Source organism: Sceloporus undulatus, chromosome 3 (assembly GCF_019175285.1).
Source record: "Sceloporus undulatus isolate JIND9_A2432 ecotype Alabama chromosome 3, SceUnd_v1.1, whole genome shotgun sequence".
Lineage (NCBI taxonomy): Eukaryota > Metazoa > Chordata > Lepidosauria > Squamata > Phrynosomatidae > Sceloporus > Sceloporus undulatus.
The window spans coordinates 264282795-264302264 of NC_056524.1; the positions used below are offsets into that span (position 1 = coordinate 264282795).

Here is a 19470-nt window from a genome sequence, read left to right on the forward strand (position 1 = left end):
AACAAGCATTCCTTTGCATGCTAACAGCAAAGTATACATGTGAGAGAACCAAGAGAAATGCTGCCCCAGAAATGGTGTTGCCATAGTTTTGCTGCTTAAGAAAGAGAGAAAGAAGACAAAATCCACTCTTTGGATTTCCTCTGCCAGGAAAAAAAAATCCCTCTGTATAAAATAGTGTTAGCAGGGCAAGGGGTCGTTACGGAGGAAGGCGTGTTAGATGTGTGATACCTATTCTGCCTTCCTCTCGCCCTGCTACCCCAAAAGATCTGGAGAGCCTGCCTAACCAGCCGCTGAACTTCTGTCTGCTCTTATGTAATGCCAGGTCAGTGAAGAATAAGTCCCGAATCATCTACGACTTATTGATAGATCACAAGGCTGACCTGGCTTGTATCATGGAGACCTAGCTTGGAGCAGATTGCTCTGTAACCTGGGCTCAGGCCCTTCCGGCCGGGTACTCCGTCAATGAGCAGGTGAGGGGAAGCGGGCGGGGAGGGGGTGTGGCCATGGTCCACAGAAACAACCTTACCTTAATCAGGATACCTATCGGTGCATTAGACCACATCGAGTGCATTTACCTTAGCTTGAAGACCAGGGAGAGTCTGGGGATTCTGTTGGTTTATCGTTCATGCTTTCCATGACAAACATGGGCCTCTCCCAGATAGTCTCCGAGCCTACACACTGTGCAGGTCATGCCCTTGATGTGGTCTTCTGCACGGAACAGGCATATCCGTGGGCGGAGATAATTAGTATCTCCACTTTGTCATGGACGGATCATTTCCTGGTTAAGGGTGGACTCAAGGCCACTATCCCTCCCTCCGGGGGTGGAGGACCGATTAGTATGGTCCGCCCACAAAGGCTGATGGAACCTGCTAGGTTCCAAGAAGCTCTAGAGGGTATTATGGTTGGCAGTGCTGGCGATTCTGTTGAAACTCTGGTTAATATGTGGAATAACAACTTTGCCAGAGCGATTGACATGGTCGCTCCCAAGCATCCTTTCCAACCCGCTCAAAATCGTAACCTTTGGTATACGGAAGATCTTAGACAAATGAAGCGGGCTGGACAACGACTAGAGCGCCAGTTGCAGAGAACTCAACTCATATCCGATAAGACACTTCATTCGACCTTTCTTAGGTCCTATCAAGTGGTGATAGATGCAGCTAAGAAGTCCTTCAATTCTGCATCTATTGCGTCTGCAAAATCTCGTCCTGCTGAGCTGTTCAGGGTAGCGAGGAACCTAACCCAACTACCTCCTACCCAGAACCCTTTATTAGATTCTTCTGAAGCCTGCTGCGATGCTTTTAATGATCATTTTGCAGATAAAATCTCTCGGATAAGAGCTGATTTGGATGCCAATTTGAGCACAGAGACAACTAGAGAGGCATCCAGTGCCTCCGCCATTACTGTTAGACTGGATCAATTTGAGTCAGTAAGTACTGAGGATGTGGACAAGCTTCTTAGTAGTTTGAAAGATGACTTGCCCTCTCGACCCTTGCCCATCCTGGCTGGCTATCCAAGGTGGAGAAAAAATCATAGTGATGCTGAAAAACATAGTTAATGCAGCCCTCAGGGAAGGCTCCCTGCCTCCCTGTCTCAAGGAGGCAGTAGTTAGACCACTCTTTAAAAAGCCCTCCCTGGCCCCCCTGGATAGAAATAACTACAGACCAGTCTAACTACTACCATTTTTGAGCAAGGTGATCGAGAGAGCAGTCGCCAATCAACTACAAGCAGTCTTGGAGGAAACGGATTTTCTGGATCCATTTCAAACCGGATTCAGGACGGGATACAGAGTTGAGACTGCCATGGTCGCCTTAGTCGATGATCTCTGTCAGGGCATCGACAGGGCGAAGTGTGACCCTGCTGGTGCTCTTGGACCTCTCAGCAGCCTTCGATACCATTGACCATGGTATCCTTCTGGAACGCCAGAGGGAGTTGGGTGTTGGAGGCACTGCATTGTACTGGTTCCGGTCCCACCTCTCGGGGAGGTTCCAGATGGTGTTGCTTGGGGACAGTTGTTCGGCCAAGAGGGAGCTCAAATCGGGCGTCTCTCAAGGCGTGATTCTGTCCCCAATGCTGTTTAACATTTACATGAAGCCGCTGGGTGAGATCATCTGGAGACATGGGGCAGGGTGTTATCAGTACGCTGATGACACCCAAATATATTTCTCTATGTCTCGGGTTGAAGCAGTGACTAAGGATGGCATCTCTCCTCTGAATGCCTGTCTTGGGGCAGTAACGGACTGGATGAGGGAAAACCGACTCAAGCTGAATCCAGGTAAGACGGAGGTACTCGCTATAGGAACCCCAAATCCAGGAATGGAGTTGTGTCAGCCAGTTCTGGATGGGGTCACACTTCCCCTGAAGGATTCTGTTTGCAGCTTGGGGGTGCTTCTTGACTCGTCGCTCCAACTGACAGCTCAGGTGGATGCAATAGTCAAGAGCTCCTGCTATCAGCTCCGTCTGATACGCCAACTGTGCCCCTTCCTGGAGCTGAGGGACCTGGAAACAGTAGTACATGCACTGGTAACCTCTCGATTGGACTTCTGTAATGCACTCTACTTGGGGCTACCCTTGTGCCAAGTTCGGAAACTTCAGTTGGTACAAAATATAGCAGCCAGATTGATCACAGGAGCTTCTAGGAATGACCATATAACACCGGTCTTGAAGTTCCTGCACTGGCTGCCTATTAGTTTCCGAGCAAAGTACAAGGTGTTGGTGATCACCTTTAAAGCCCTACATGGCTTGGGCCCAGAGTACCTGAGGGAACGCCTTCTTCCCTGTTGTCCGCCCCGCACACTAAGGTCCTCTGGAAGAAATCTACTACAACCAAAAAAATCTAGGTTAACATCAGTTTCCCAGAGGGCCTTCTCTACTACTGCTCCTAAACTATGGAACGACCTGCTGGAGGAGATCCATCATATTTCCACTCTGACAGCTTTTAAGAAAGCACTCAAGACGGATCTCTTCCGGCAGGCCTTTCCAACTTAGTTACCCTCCCCAGATATAGAGATATTGTCCTCTCATTTGTCTATTCTTCCCCGCCTATGTTTCTGCCTCTTTAAATGCTTTTAATGTTTTTTATACTATTATTGTTTAATTCTGTTTTAGTACTGGGTATGGGGGGGCAGTAGGTCTAGGGTTTGATTTTTAACTTCATTGTAATTGATGTATTTTATTGTTGTAACCCGCCCGGATTCTTCGTGATTGGGCGGGCTATAAATAAATCTTTATTATTATTATTATTATTATTATTATTATTATTATTATTGCAAATACAGACTCACAAATGAGAAGTTGAAGAGAAACAAAATCTGTGACCTTGATGCTTTCTTAAAAAGGAAGATTGTGTGTATGGATGAAAGAGATCAAATAGGACAAATACCAATGACTAGCATTCTTGTTGTTGTTTAGCTACACAGGGTTGCAGAGAATTATGAGCAAGTTTGGAGTCACTCAGCTCTGCAGAGGAAACGTTATAATGAACAAATGAGCTGCTTTTTGTGATCATTTTCTAGAAGCTCTTTCCTGCTGCAGGAGCTGTCTTGCTGGCACTGCTGTAACAGAAGCCCTGCTGTTCGGAGGGCAATTGAAACTTGAAAGCTATTCATTGCAGCATGGCTGGCTGATGATGAGGAAAATGAGAAAGTAATGCTAAATATACATGGACTTCATCAGGCAACATGAGCACTTACACTTCGTAGGGAGAATTTGTCAGTGTCGCCAGTACTTGTCTTTTGTGCCTCCTGGTACAGGCATATGCTTATGAAGAAAGGAAAAGCTTTGCTGGATAAGACCAAAGTTTCATCTATTCCAGCACACTTCCCCCCCTATGGTGGTCATCCAAATACTTTTGGGAAGCCCGCGGCCAAAAGAGGGGCATAACCTGTGAAACATGAGTCATAGCTATAGGAAATGACACAGCCATTTCTATATGCCATTAAACATATGGGAGGACTGCCACCCTCAGTACTTTCTGCAATAACCCAACACTGGAGTGAACTTTTGTAGAAAATTTAAATAGAAAATGGCCAGAATACAGCTAAGAAGGGAAGATATAATACAGTAAATCTGGTATATTTTTGGTTGGTATCCTGTGTACTTGTGTTGGTCCTATTTTGACCTGTAGCAGAAAGATTTGCCTCCAACTCTGCCCACAGATATACGGAAACTCCTGGTGCTTTTTATTGTGGTTGCTGAACCATTCATAGCTGTTTGTTCTTTTTTTCTGCAGCACTCTGCAGTTCTCTTATTCTGTCACTTCCCTTGCACTGTCTTTGGCAGTGGATCAGTTTTGCATCTGCTGCTCTCTGCCAGTGAAATACTGGCAGGCTTGACTGAAACAATAAAACGGTAGTTTTTCTAACTTTCTAATTTCACAGCAATTGTTTCCACATCAGAATAACTGCTATGGCATCTGTGTGCCTTCCAGAGAGTTCTGGAGTCTGCTCTATCTAGGCGATGTGCTCTGTTCACAGGAGTGTTTCCCTGGACTGGACTATTGAATTTTGCTGTTCCCTCAAGTGAGCTTAGAACACACCAAACACAGCCAGCATGGGTCTCCATGACAGCTTATTGCAAATAAAAATTATTAGGGTTGTTCAGCCTATGATTTCCAGGAACCTTTACTGATATTCTAACTGAAAAATTGCAGTAAAACTCCAAAATCCTCTGCATATAGTTAAAAAACTAGTGCACACAAATAATGAGAGATTTTGACTCTTAGATGACACCAACCATTTCTCAAGCTTTATTGTTAGCAGCATATCCAGAAGCCTGCACATTCTGGCCAAAAGCAGCAAAGCCTCCAAAAGAGCATCCCAGAAAGAATCTTGAAATCTTAAGAATTTGAGATTTGGATGTTTCTCACATCCTTCTGGTCCACAAGGTGCAGTTTGGAGGGTCATTTTTTGATATAGCCTGCTTCTATGTCAGTCTTTTCACGACTATTCGTCTCCTCCCAAAGGGCAGGAAAGAAAATCCAGGAAGCTACAAGTCAGTCAGTCTGATCCCAATACCAGGGAATATATTAGAACACATTATAAAGGAATCTGTTCACTAGTAATTGGATGACAATGCAGTGATAAGTATGAGCCAGCATGGGTTTGTCAAGAATAAATCATACCAAACTAATATCTTTTTTTAAAATGAGTCACTACTGCAGTAGATAGTGGCAGTGCTGTAGACATTGTTTAACTTGATTCCTCCATTAAATTTTGATTACTAAACTGATTAAATGTGGAACAATTGGAAACACCATCAGATGGATTCATAATTGGTTGTTAAACCATGTTTAAATGTTGTCATTAATGGACACAAAGGTCAAGGGGAGTGCTGCAGAGTTCTGTTCTGGAGCTGAAACTCTTCAATATTTCTTTAAAAATCAATAATAGGTTGAATATTATCCTTATGTATGCTGATGATTCAAAACTGGGAAGAGTAGCTTACACATTTGAACATAAGAATTCAAAAGGATTATTATTTTCATTTTCTTATATCCCAACATAGGGACTCAAAGCGGCTAACAGCAAATTTAAAAATAATAAAATTTAAAACAGTACAACATTAAAATGTGTAAATATAAAAAAGGCCCTTAATAAACTAGAAAATTGGACTTAAACTAAGAGAATGAAATTCAAAAAAGGCAAATACAAAATTCTATGTATAGGTCAGAAAGGTCATATGCAAAGGTATAGGCTGGGAAATACCTGGTTTGGCAGCAGTGCATGTGAAAAGGATCTTCAGATTTCTGTTGATCGTAAGGTGAAGATGGCCCAGCAGTGTGATGCTGCAGCAATGAAGGCAAATAATATTTTAGCCTGCATTAATAGAACCATCATTTCCAAATTGTGTATTTCTGTGAGGCAAGATGTTATGTTGCTGGTAGGGTCTCCCATGTGAGATAGACTTTTGCTGAGGATCCAGATGAAATGTGCCAAATAGTAGCTGGCTAGCGGTGGTGGTGGAGGAGGAGGAAGAGGAGGAGGATCTCTCAGAGACAATGGCAATGACACCATAACTAACACTTGTTAGTACCATGCAGAAGGAAGCATAGTAAATCCTTTTTGAATGTCTTTTACCATGAAAATCCTACGATGAGACAATCTGAAATGAAGTAAGAGTTTAGTGTCTGAAAATGAGACTCCCAGATCAGAAGGTACTCAATGAGCTACTGGGTACAGCACAGAACAACTGTGAGTAGCACTGTGATTAATGAGTCAAGCTGAAAGGAAATACATTGGTAAATGAAAATTTTACTGCTGCATAGATGATTTGACCCGGCACTATTGTAACTGTAATTGCTTAAGTACTATTCATGCCCAGGTATGTACAATGTATATTTTAAATTATACTGATGCTGTTTTTTCTTTTCTTTTTCTTTTTTATACTGGTCAAATACCGAATAAACTATATTACATTACATTACATCTGTTGACATGCTCAGTGGTGAAAGGAAAGTTTGAAACAGCACAACACACATTACAGGAACAAGGAATGTGAGAAGCATGAGTCAAGAGAAACAAGACATAGTAAAACTAGAAGTGAAATGGATAAACATTGCAATGCTTGGGGTGAGTGAGCTAAAGTCGGCAGGAATGTGACATTTTGAGTCAGATAATTACATAGTTTTTTTCTTTTTTACTCAGGAGATGAAAATCTAAGAAAAAATGGGGTTACGTTAATAGTGAGAGGAGTTGTAGCAAAAGTTATAGTGCAAAGTCTGACTAAATAATACCAATAAGACTTCTGGGAAAACTCATCAATAATCCATGTTTATGCTCTAGCTACAAAGGCAGAAGAAGAAATTTGGAGTCTATGCTTGAGTCCAGGAGAAAAGTGATCATACACCAAAGCTGGGCTTCTTGTTAATCATAGGTGATTGGAATACAAAGGTAGGAAATGGAGCAGAATCAAAATTGTAGGAAAATTTGGCCTAGTTTCAAGAAATGAAACAGGAAAGCAACTGACTTCTACAAGTCCAACAGTTTGTTCATCACAACACATTCTTCAAACAACCAAAGAAGCAACTGTATATATGGATGTCACCTGGTGGCCAATAGAGAAATCAAATAACTACATAATTGGAGGCCGAAATAGCACAAGCAAGACCAGGAGCAAATTGTGGCACAGACCACAAAGTGCTCATATCAAAAATTAAGAGTGAAGCTAAACTTGTAAGTCACTAAAACTGTTATGCCAAAATACATCCTGAAGAACATTCCCATAAAATGTAAATACAAAAATAGATTTGCACTATTAAGTCTAAAAGAATGGGAACCAGAATATGAATTGAAGCCAGGGACATTGTCAGGGAGGAATGCAAAAAGACAGTATCTGCACCAAAAAGAAAGAGAAGCCTCGATGGGTGACAGGCGGAACTCTTCAAGGAGTTAAGGACAGACAGGGGACAGAAATAGGAAATTTTTGCATGGGATAGAGATGGGATCGCTCCCCCGTCCTTAACCCATCTGTGATGCCGTTGGTGTGAAAGGCTTTCAGATAATAGTGCCAATCCTACCATTAACCTGCCATTAAAATGGCATTGCATTCACATGAACTTCTGTTAATGCAAAATGCCAGCCAATATTGCTTTATTGACAGGTTAATGGTGGGATAATGATGGGATCTGTACAACTTCATCTGAAAGCCTTTCATGTGATCGCCATCATTTGCGCTTCAAGGATGGGATAAGCATGAACGCAGTCTGAAAGTCTTTACCATGATTGCATGGGAACATGACAAGACAGGGATGAGACATCCCTCGTCTGATAATCCCCACCGAGTCAGAACCCTGAATGAAACTGTTCAGCGATGTGTCTGCAGGGACAAAGAGAACTACTATAATAATCAATGCAGAGAAACAGAAGGTGACAGAAAGGGAAAAAAGAAAGAAGAACAAGGAACCTCTTCCACAAGATTTTTAGAAATCAAAGGGAAATTTAAAATGAGTAGGCATGTTATATGACTAGTGGAGGGACATATTACACGACCAATTACAATTAAAAAGCTGATGAAAACAATCCACTGAAGAATTGTATAAAAGAGATGAAAGGATGACAGTTTCATTGAAGGAACAACCATTTGACGTTGAACCTACAGTTTTAGAAAGTGAAGTGGAAACAGCACTCAGAACACTTGAAATAAATAAATCACCAGAACCAGATGGCATACGAACCTTACTGCTTCAAATTACAGAGGTCGAAGTTGACTAGTTGACAATTAACAATACAGAGATTAAAACATATAAGGAAAGTTTGAAGGAGTTAGGCACATTGAAAAGAAGGTTGAGGGGCAATATGATTCTCAAGGGCTGTTGTGGAGGAGTGGGCAGGTTTGCTCTCTGCTGCTCCAAAGGATAGAAACAGATCTAATGTTTTAAATTATAGGAGGGTAAATTTCATAGATTTTGATTGACCATTAGAAGGAACATCTTGATGGATAAAGAGTGGTTGATGAAGAGTGATTCAGCAATGGAACCAATTACTTAGGGAGGTGGTAGTGTCCGTTTCTCTGGAGGTCTTCAAATAGAGGCTGGACAGCTACCTGTTGCGGATGCTCTACCTGGACTTCCTCCACTGAGTGGCAAGTTGGATTTGATGGCCTATGAGGCCCTTTCCAACTCTGTGTTGTATGATTCTATGACTGCTCAAATAGGACTTCTGATTAGAGGAAAAACTGTGTTTTATGTGGATTGGACTCCTGTCATGATTTTCTTTTCCTACAATCCTATGTAGGCCTCACTTTTTGCTACAGTTCATAGCAATATTATCAAGTAGCTTGCATTAAGGACCATGGTCAAAGTCTATAATAAACGTTACACAAATTTCAGATAGGCTTTCCCAAGTTTCCCAAGGATCTGGCATCTCTGAAAGTGTAATAAACAGAATACATCTAGGCAGGGGCAATGAAGGCCCTTCTATAAGATTCTTATTTTGAGTAGACTGTGTTTTCTACAGTATCTGTGCAGAAAAATATGAGCTTGATCCACTTCAGTGTTCTGTGATTCATGTTTTGTAATTAAGGGCAAGTATGTTTTTCTTTGGTTAAAATGTATTTGGCAGCAGTTGTTACACTTCCAATCTGTTCCATCTTCAGCATTCTTTTTCTTAGCTAGATGTTAAGCATTTTCTTTGCAGAGTTCAGAATTTAAATCCTCACACAATTTATAGCCTTTTATCTATGGTGTTCTTACATCTGACCGAGCCACCTTTTGATCCCTTTGCCATGGTGGAATTCTTTGAGTGTTTACAGTGGCATTTTCCTGATTGGGTATATTGTGGCATGTAAAGCTAGTGGGTTATGCAGTTTGAGAACAGAGCACCCCTAACTTTTATGATGCTGAGACATAGTCATTCTCTTTCAGTACAACTGAAGGTGACCTTATAATGGAGTTTTCTTGACAAGACCTGCACAGAGAGGGCTTGCATTTGCTTTCCTCTGAGGCTTAGAGAGTGGTCAGCCCAACGTCACCCAGGGGGTTTCCATGGCTGAGGGATGATTTGAACCCTGTTCTTCAGAGTCATAGTCCACTGCTCAAAACACTACATCACACTGTCTTTCCTCCCTTTAATTACCGTATATACTTGACTACAGTCAGCCCTCCTTATCCACAAATTTTTTTACCCACGGATTCAAGCATCTACGTCTTGAAAATACTTTTAAAATATACAAATTCCCATAGGCAAGCCTTGATTTTTCCCTTTTATATAAGGGACTCTGTTTTACTATGCCATTATATTTAATGGGACTTGAGCATCCACGGATTTCATTATCCATAGGGGGTCCTGGAACCAAACCCCAGTGGATACCAAGGGCCCACTGTATAAGTCGACCTCATGTATAAGTCAAGGGCAGGTTTTGGGACCAAAATCATAGATTTTGATATGGCGCATGGATAAATTGAGGGTAAAATTTAGGGGCATCTAACAAAGGATGTCAAGGAAGAAGCAAAAGAAAATAATGCCAAAGAACTTACAAAATTCCAGAAGGCATAATTGTTTGTGTTCATACTAAAGGCTGGCTGGCTGGATGACAAAATAGAGGGGGTTCAGTGTTTCCAGAGCAGATGACACTCTTGCCTTTCACCAGGGCATGGTTCCTTTTTTAAGTGAGAGTTAAAGTACAGTACCTGCATTGGCCTGTGGATAAGTTGACTCAGGTTTTTTGGGTCAGTTTTTTAAATCTAAATTTCTAGACTTATACATGAATATATACAGTACTTAAAGTAATTTTGCTAGTGGAGGAATCATATAATTTCATAAAATATCTTGACGGTCTAGAATGTGAGGCTTTGCCAAAACCTGGCAGGGTTGCCTTGCCAGGAAGAGCTTCAGGCAGGGCACCTTTGTCCTGTACATAATCTTCTGTATCTGCATCATTTAAAATAAAAATGAGTTGAAGTCTCCACTATGTGCTGCACATGAGATGTTGATAGTCAGTTTCAGGCACTGATAAAAGAGGACAGCCTCACTTAGTAGGCCAGACTAGCATAATATTTTGGCACAGAAGAGGTCTGCTACATGGTTATTTGCATAAACCCTTTTCTGCAAGCTGGCACAACCAAGAGGGCTGAATGGAAATGGCAACCCAAGAAGAAAACACACACCAACACAGCTGAGAGAGAAGAGAGAGAGATTCTAGAATAAGCCCAGAATAAGCTGCCATCTAATGGCCAAACTATAGAAATGCTGGCTTGTTTCAAGCAGAAGGATGAAGTTGTCCTTGGCAGTGCATCAATCAAGTGAGGAAAAACCAATCACTCAAATGTCTGCAGAATTTCTTCCCAATTAATTTTTTGCCCATATAGGGGTAACATCCCTGTGTCCTAACACTTCTCTCACAGCATTTTTAAGTAGTGCTGATGTCTCGAAATAGAGCCCAGTCCTGACATCTGGACCTCCACTGCAATTGAACTCATATAATTTCATTAGTGAAGTGCATGTTTCCCTTTCCTTCTGAAAGTTAATGCAAATTAATTTTTGACCCCCTCCCCCGCCAAATATATCTCTTTTGCAGTTCCCAATCGGTTGTGCTTTCAAACCATTAACCCGAGCTTTTATAAAAGTTTGGGGGATGTTTCTCTTTTTTAATTTGGATATTTTCCGGTGGCAGCAGGATAATAAAGACAGTTAGCATTGTGATTTATGTAACTGAATTTGCAGCTCTGTGAGCTCTGTGTTGACTTCCTAAATTTTTGAAGGGAAAAAAGTCACCTTTAACACAATCTGAATGTCTGGATGGTATGTAATAGAGAAGCTTCAAACCATGAAACGTTTGAATAGGAGAATGAACATCCAGTAACATTTTCTTTCAAATGTCAAGAGTGCTATATTTCTAATTGTGTGACACAGAAAGTGAAGGTGGAACTTGTATAAGATACAAACACCGGCCTCATAAACAGAAATCTATTCTATACAGGAATCTATTGTTTTTGGCCAAGTCTTGTCACTTTTCCAGTTAACTGATCTTCAGTACGATAATGTTTGATGCTTGATTTTTATTTGCTAGATCCAAGGAAGAGAGTACAGACAGATTTACTGCATAACAGAAAGAGTGGATTACATTATGCATTTCGTATTTGACATTTCAGTTCTAGTATAGCTCTACTGGCATAATAAAATTATTTGCAATATATCAGGAACAAAATAGCAATCAGATGCCAGAAGCAAGCTAAGGTCACAGTTGCATTATCTCAGAAAATGACTGGCTAACAAAGGCTGCAGGCAAAACTTAACATTATTTGACCAGTGTGGCTGATATAGAAGTACAGTGATCACCTTCTGTTCAAATAAACACAGGTTTAACCACAGGGATGAGTGGTTCTGCACATTTGATATAGAAGCCACTTCTGATTGGGAGGCACCAGTGACATTGTGATTCTTCACCCTGCCCTTCTCTGGAACAGCTTGGCAACTTATAAAATCCACTTTAACAACCCCCCCTCTATTTTTTATAAAATGAAAAGTAACGAATGTTTAAATAGATAAAAATAAAAAAAAACAATTCCCCTTAAACATGCTGTGGAAAGAGAGATGATTGCTATCTGAATTAACATTTAAACACTTGCTTTGTGCACCTGCCATTTCTGTTGCAAACCTAGGAGGAAACCAAGCTCACCATGCCTATACTCCTCATGTTAATGTTATGCTTGTATGCAGCCTTAAAGTTCCAAGAATTTCTTCACCTTAACTTTTGCAAGCTTTTAGGAGTTCCTGAAGAAAAAAACTGGATTTTGATTTAGGACAGAGCATCTCCAAGATCAAAATCTCTATTGTATGTCTGGATGGTGGCTGAAGCTGTTTCCTGGGGTTCAGCTGCATCACCTTCCCCAGGCAGAAGATCTTCAAGCACAAAGTCCCTAGGGTCTGGGAGAGGTGTTGTGGGAAGTATAATAGGGTTCCATGGTTTTCCTGGGCATTTTGGAGCAGGGGGTTCTGGCAGATCTGGCAGTCGGTCAAAAAGAGAAAATGGAGGCACAGTGCTATGTTTCAATGGGTGCCCAATAAAACTTTCATCTAGATTTGTTGTTATAATTTCCTCTTGCTCTTGGGGGTCTGAAGCTGTGGGCAGGATTTCATCTTGCTTTTCTGCATCTTCCTGTAATTCCTCAGAAGACTTAGTTTTTGGCTTTTTATGTCCATGTTTGTGGCCATGTCCATGTCCACGTCCAGGCTTTTCAGTATCACTTAACTTTTCTTCAGCTGTGTGTGCAGCTCCAGTAGAGGATACCTGTGCAATGATCGCAGCCTTTCGGAAAGGGGTGAAACCTGGAGGCCTCCTAAAATACATCTGGAAAACCGCAATAATATGCTTAATTTATTGACTTGAAATTGCCCAAAGCATCCTGAAAGTCAAGAATGTGTAATAACATGCAAACATTACACTTATAGTAACTACCAATATAGAATCAAATGTATATCAATTACTGACTCTCTGATCAGACTGAGGGTAAATGTACACTGTAGAAATAATGCAGTTTGACACCACTTTAAGTGTTATTGTGCCATCCTATGGAATCCTGGGATTTGTAGTTTTACAAAGTTTTTGGCCTTCTCTGCCAAAGAGTACTGGTGCCTCACAAAACTACAAATCCCAGGATTCTTTAGGATGGAGCCACAGCAGTTAAAATGGTGTTGATTCTTTTCTTTGTTTTTGCGGTGCAGATGCACATGAATCCAGAAAATGTTCCTTCCCCATGTTCCTTCTAAACCAAGGACACTTCTAAACTTTGTTCAGCTTTTTGAGAGTACATCTATGCAATAAACATAAAACTGGTTTAAATGTTGTTTGGTCTTCCTAAGCAATAATAATAATAATAATAATAATAATAATAATAATAATAATAATAATTTATTTCTATCCTGCCCAATCAGCAAGGAATCCGGGTGGCTAACAACAGTGGAAGTACAATAAAAATACAATAAAAAACAAACTAATCCCTTCCCAGCCCCCCAACCATATAAAGCAGACAATAACAATAAGCAATACCAATATAGTGGCAATCAAAAATCTAGTGAATGGTAGCTTTGTGAGAGCAGTTCCACATATCTAATTGAATTCTCAGCATATTAACCTATCTGCACTTCATAGGATTATTTAAATCAGAGTTTTAAAATGTATATATGTTTATAGTACAGGTGTGCCCATAGTGTCAACAGAAAGATGGTTCCACGGTCCACAAATGATCTCCTCTTCCTCCCTTGCACTGTGTTTGTTCTTTATCATAGAATCATAGAATCGTAGAGTTGGAAGAGACCACTAGGGCCATCCAGTCCAACCCCCTGCCATGCAGGAAATCCAAATCAAAGCATCCCTGACAGATGGCCATCCAGCCTCTGTTTAAAGACCTCCAAGGAAGGAGACGCTATCACCCTCCGAGGGAGTGCATTCCACTGTCGAACAGCCCTTACTGTCAGGAAGTTCCTCCTAATGTTGAGGTGGAATCTCTTTTCCTGTAGCTTGCATCCATTGTTCCGCCATTATACCTATGGCCTTTTGCCGTGTTCAGTAATCTTTGGCAGATCAGAAGAAAAGGTCTCTCAGATGTGTTGGGACTGGGTTTAGGATATGACAGGGCTTCATAAGAAAAATGCACCTTGATTTTAGCTCTGAAGGCTGCAAGAACTACTCCAGAAAGGGGATGACTGCTATTCCCTGGATGTCTTGAAGGTGTATCGCAAGCTCACAGGATGTTCATGAAGTAAAAAATGTGAGGTAGGAATTTTGTTTCTGTGCTTCCATGGAGTTGAAAACTGCTTTGTGGATTTGAAATAGTTAGGAAAGTTACTTTTATGGACTACAGCTCTCCAAATCCCTCAACCAACATGGGAGACAACCTCTCTAAACTGAAATGTCCAGTAGTGCCTTGCAGTGGCACGAGACAGTACCTTTTTCAATTCACACATTTATCTTGCAGAGGTAAAACATTAATGACCATGGGTTTCTGGGAGCTGTGGTCTTAAAAAATTAATTTTTCCTAATTCTGGTCTGACTAATGAGAGTTTTACCTTGATGTTTCTTCCTGCTACTTGCAAGTGCTTTGTCACCTAAGTCCTTAAATTTGGTCTACAATAAATTGACAGTCAGTGTTTCTGATCATCACAGCCTAATCTGTAAATTGGATCAAGGGGGGAAAAAGTTCTTCCTTGTCTAAAATTTGGAGTTCCTTGACTAGCAAAAATATGCTAAGGCTTGTCTAGTGACCAAAAAAAAGATGAGTTATGACTGTCATTATCATTATTTATTTATTTAATCATTTTCATACATATTTGGAAAAAAAAGTGACCAGCCAGTCAAAATATTGTCTTGTTTGAATGTGGTTTCAGCTGAGCCAACCACCTTTCATCTTCATCCAGGGTTTTTTTTTTCTTCCCAGAGCTTTGGGGGAAACAAATGGCTGCAATACATTTTGTTTTTTCCAACACGTGGGACTAAAACTTCCTGAATCCTGCAGCCACATATTCACTGGCCATAGTGGCTAGGAGATTCTGGGCATTTTAGTCCCAGCTCATCCTTTTTGCTATTTTGTATTTGGTGCACATTTATAAATAATTAATTATATACACTCTCTTAGCCTCAGAGGCAGGCAAAGACAACCCTCTTCTGAATAAATCTTGCAGAGACAGCCCTGTGATAGGTTCCCCTAACGGTCGCCATAAGTAGGAAATTACTTGGACACAACAACGACTATGATAATGACAAACACAGTTTCCAGTAGCATTTGCACTGATTTCCAACCCTATATAGATGTGCAAAATAATTTCTGGTTGAAAGCTGAGCTTGGGAAAGCCCCCTTTAAAAGTAGTTAATTGTTGTCATGGTTCCAAGATCCCTAAAAGTGTTAGAGTGACAATGTTAAAGAAACCTCAAAAGTAGTTATTATTTCATTATTTAACAAGTAAAGGGATGTTACTACTTAAAAGGGATATCTGAATGCTAAAACCTGCTGGCTTATGGTACGAAACACACCTAAGTAGTGAGGCCCACATATTCCATGTAATTATGCCAGCAAGAAAGACAGTTACACCAGAAAAATGAGTGAAGACCTCTCTTATTATGTTACAGTCCTATTGATTGATTTGTTATTTGCAACTCATTACTTTGTTAGCTCTGATGAAATCAGTAAACTCACAATGCAGCCAAAAACTCTTAGAGGATTCATTAGATTGTCAGGTTAATGTCTGTATCTGAGCTTGTGTCCTGCCAAGATATCTTCACCATATACTGCTATAAAATCCCTACTTTACCTTATTTCTTCATTGTAGGATATGAATGAGTTTCATTACTAACTCTTTGGGAACTGCACTGATCTTTCTCCAATTACACATTGCTAATTATGTGAATCAGGGGGTACAGGTGGTCCGTGGGGTGGAGAGATGTATTTTCATACCATTGTAGGTGCCTCCATCGAACATGAAACTGTGATTGCAACGACAACTTTTTTTTGCCAGCGTTGCTCCCACACAGAGCTTCGACAGTAGTGTGATGCCTGTCACCAAAACAAAATTGAGCACAAATGCAAGATGAAACAAAACGGGCCATATAATCACTGAAGCTCTGTCCTGAAAATCTGAGCAATTTTTTGTGGAACTATTGATTTTTCATTCTTTCTTCAGAACATTACTTAAAAAACAGCAACCCAACTTCCTTAATAATCTCAGGATATAAGCTCTACACAATATCATTTGACTTGCACTCCACAATAGTTGTTAAACTCTGATCTCAGTAGCTTAACATTAGCAACATTATTAGCTTAACATAAAGACAGTGGGCCCTTGGTATCTGCTGGGGTTTGGTTCCAGGACTCCCTGTCAAGTCCCATTAAATATAATGGATAGTAAAATGTTTATATATATATATATATATATATGTGTGTGTGTGTGTGTGTGTGTGTGTGTGTGATATTTTCAAGCAGTGGATGCTTGAATCTGTTGATAAAGAATCTGTGGAAAAGGAGGGATGAATGTAAAGTCAAAAACGTTTACCTTATGAAACAAATAATTACAAACATTAAAACCTTGCAAGTCTGTAAGCACTAAAGCTTATTACAACTTAAAAAGGCAGACACTTATCAAACATTTTATGGTGAGACCTTAGATATTAAAACCTTTAGACAGTGAAAGAACGTGATAAAGGAAATGAGGTATTACTTTATTTATCATTCCAAAAAGTTCATTTGTTTTATGACCAGTTGTAATGGGTGTGTGTGTGTGAAGAGAAAGTAAATTTAACTCAACAGGAACATATTGCAATAGCAAATGTTGGCTCTGTATTATTTAGAAATATTACTGCAAAAGATAGCGCTGTGACTTAACCAAGAGTCTAAGACTGCAGTCCTATACCCATTGACTTGGGAGTGAGTCCTGTTGACTCAATGAATAGACAAGTGTAGGATTGTGCTGCAAAAAAAGTTTAAATCAAAGCTGAAAAGCTACATGGATCAAGATGAAATTTCTGAAAAAGCAAGAACACACATTTCACTGTTGCATTCAAGATTGTGCATTTAAGATTAGTTTCAGCTCTTTGAAATAGAATATTGGAACTTCTTCCAGTAGCTTACACTTGTGTCTTTTATTGTACAGTTGTCACTCAGTTTATGAACCTCTGCCTTGGAGCAATTTGTCTCCTTAATTCTGAACTCCATCCGATACATTACTCCAGCCACAATCTGAAACCCAAGCAGAGAGATCACTAGCCATTGCTGTACATTTTTATTATAACAGAGTCAGAGTAACTTCAACCATGGAAAACAAAATATGTCCTGTACCATGACCCTGGGAAGAATGGGGAAGGGATGTCTTGTGTGAGTGTAAACTTACAGAGGCACATGCTTTGCGTTAAGGCCATTTGTTTTATCAACCTTGTTATGCCATCTCTCCACTGTGTGCTGCTTTGCCCTAGAGCTTGGAAAGATTTGGATGACAACTTCCAAAATCTCCCAAACAGCATAGCATTCTGAGAGTTTAGCAAAAATAAAACAAAAACCCCAAGCTCTGGACTATGAGAACTATCACCCACAGCCACAACTGGAGCTGTACTCCAAAAAGTACAACTTTTCAATCTCTGGCTTACACATATGCAGGACTCTAATCAACTTCACATGACTATTTGCATGAGCAGGAGTGCAGTAACATCTGGAAGGCTGTGTTTAGCCTATTTACAACCTCAACCACTTATGGTTTGAAAGGCAGCTTCCAGGCCTCAGTAGTCCCCTCCTAGGTTTCTTTATTCTTAAACTTGAACTGGACCATTCATCAACTAAAGGGAAGTGGAGCTTCAGATGGTGTTGAACTACAACTCCCATTATCCATTACTGTTGTGTATCCTGGTAATGGCTGGTAGGAATTGGCATTCAGCAGTATCTGGAGAACCAAATGTTTCTTCATTCCTGAAGCAGAGGGAGAAAGGTAAGCACGGCCCAATATATATATCCAAAACAATTAAGCATTTAACATATCATAATCTGTTTCTACTTCTTTTCTTTTGCATTTCTAATGTGGTCAAACCCAAACAGGTTTACCATTGAATTGTATATCATTATGCACAAAAACACAGGGTCAAAACTTTACAACTCACAACCCTAAAACCATTTCTCCAGTCTCTAACTACCAGGGTCTCTTTCACACTGCTCAGTTATAGCACTTTGGTTCCATTTCAATTGCTCTCACTCCATAGTGTAGAATATAGGGATCTGTAGTTCTGTGAGATATTTAGAATTTTCTTCCAGATAGTTTTACTTCCTCACTAAACTATAAATCCCAGGGTCCTACAGTATAGAACTGGAGCAATTAAGGTGATATCAAAGTAGTATAATTTTGTAATGTGGCAATATCCCAAGAATAGTGAAAATTTTTCCACAGTGCTATGTTTCTGAATGTTGGGGTTGGAGTGACACCTGTCACTTGCAAGGTGTGTTTTGCTCATCCTTGTTTTACAAACCTATGTAAATGTTACATTTTCTTATTCAAAAACAGTGGCTGGATTAGTGGAAGGTGCCCATTTCAAGCTAGAAAGGAAACCTTAAATTTACTGCAAATACAGATTTGGAATTCAACCCTGGTAACAGTATGACATGAATGAACAATATAGATGTCCTTTGGCCCTTGGGCATCACTTCTGCAATAACCAAATGGATTTGGTAAAAAACACACATTCTCTACACAGTTTAGGACCCCAGTATCTGACAGGCTGCCTTTTCTGATAGACACCTGCCCAAAGACTGAAGGGCATTATATTATTTTAAAATGTATGGTTTTTAAGTGCTTTTTATCAATAGTTTAATTCCATTTTAATTGCCACTTTTGAAGGATTTAAATTGTACTGTGTTTTTAGATTGTAGGATGCTTTAAGTCCCAATTTTGGGGAAGAAGTGGGGCACTAACCACCACCACAACAAGAACAATAGTCTACTGGAATGGCCTGCCTCTGGCTGCATCAACACTGCAGAATTAATGCAGTTTGATAGCATTTTAACTGTCTTGGAGCAATGCTATGGAATTCTGGGATTTGTAGTTTTGTGAAACATTTAGCCTCCTCCTGTCAGAGAGCTCTAGTGCTACAGCAAACTACAAATCCCAGGATTCCATAGGATGGAACCATGACAGTTAAAATGGTGTCAAACTACTTTAATTCTGCAGTGTGGCAGCAGGTTCTGTCTCCCAACAGTAGGACCAACGCACTGTGGGAAGACAGGACAAAGGACCTTTTCTGCTGTGGCACCCGATTTCTGAAATGGCATCAATGTTGGTTCTATTCTGGTACGCAGTTAAAACAAAGGCTTTTTAATAAAGCCTTTGAATCTTAAGAGAACCTTCCAACATATACATATGTACATGGCTTTAAACACTTTTGAGCTTTTAAGTTGTGTTAAATTGTTTAATATATTTTTAGTCTGTTTTTGCAAATTGTTTTAAACTGTTAAAATTGATTTTACACATGTCCCCCCCCCCCAACCTGCCATGACATAGGGTGGCATAT

General features: G+C 40.2%; 1 protein-coding gene across 1 annotated transcript in view; it reads right to left on the reverse strand.

The window, feature by feature from the left end:
• Positions 1–11471: 11471 nt before the first annotated feature.
• Positions 11472–19470, reverse strand: part of KNG1 (kininogen 1) — a 42489-nt gene continuing 34490 nt past the window's right edge. Inside the window, exons 14-16 of the mRNA XM_042457529.1 lie at positions 17054–17161; positions 15884–15982; positions 11472–12783 (exon numbers count right to left, since the gene is read on the reverse strand). Of these exons, the coding sequence (XP_042313463.1) occupies positions 12232–12783; positions 15884–15982; positions 17054–17161 (759 nt within the window). The 3' untranslated portion in view covers positions 11472–12231. The remainder of the gene's footprint in view (positions 12784–15883; positions 15983–17053; positions 17162–19470) is intronic.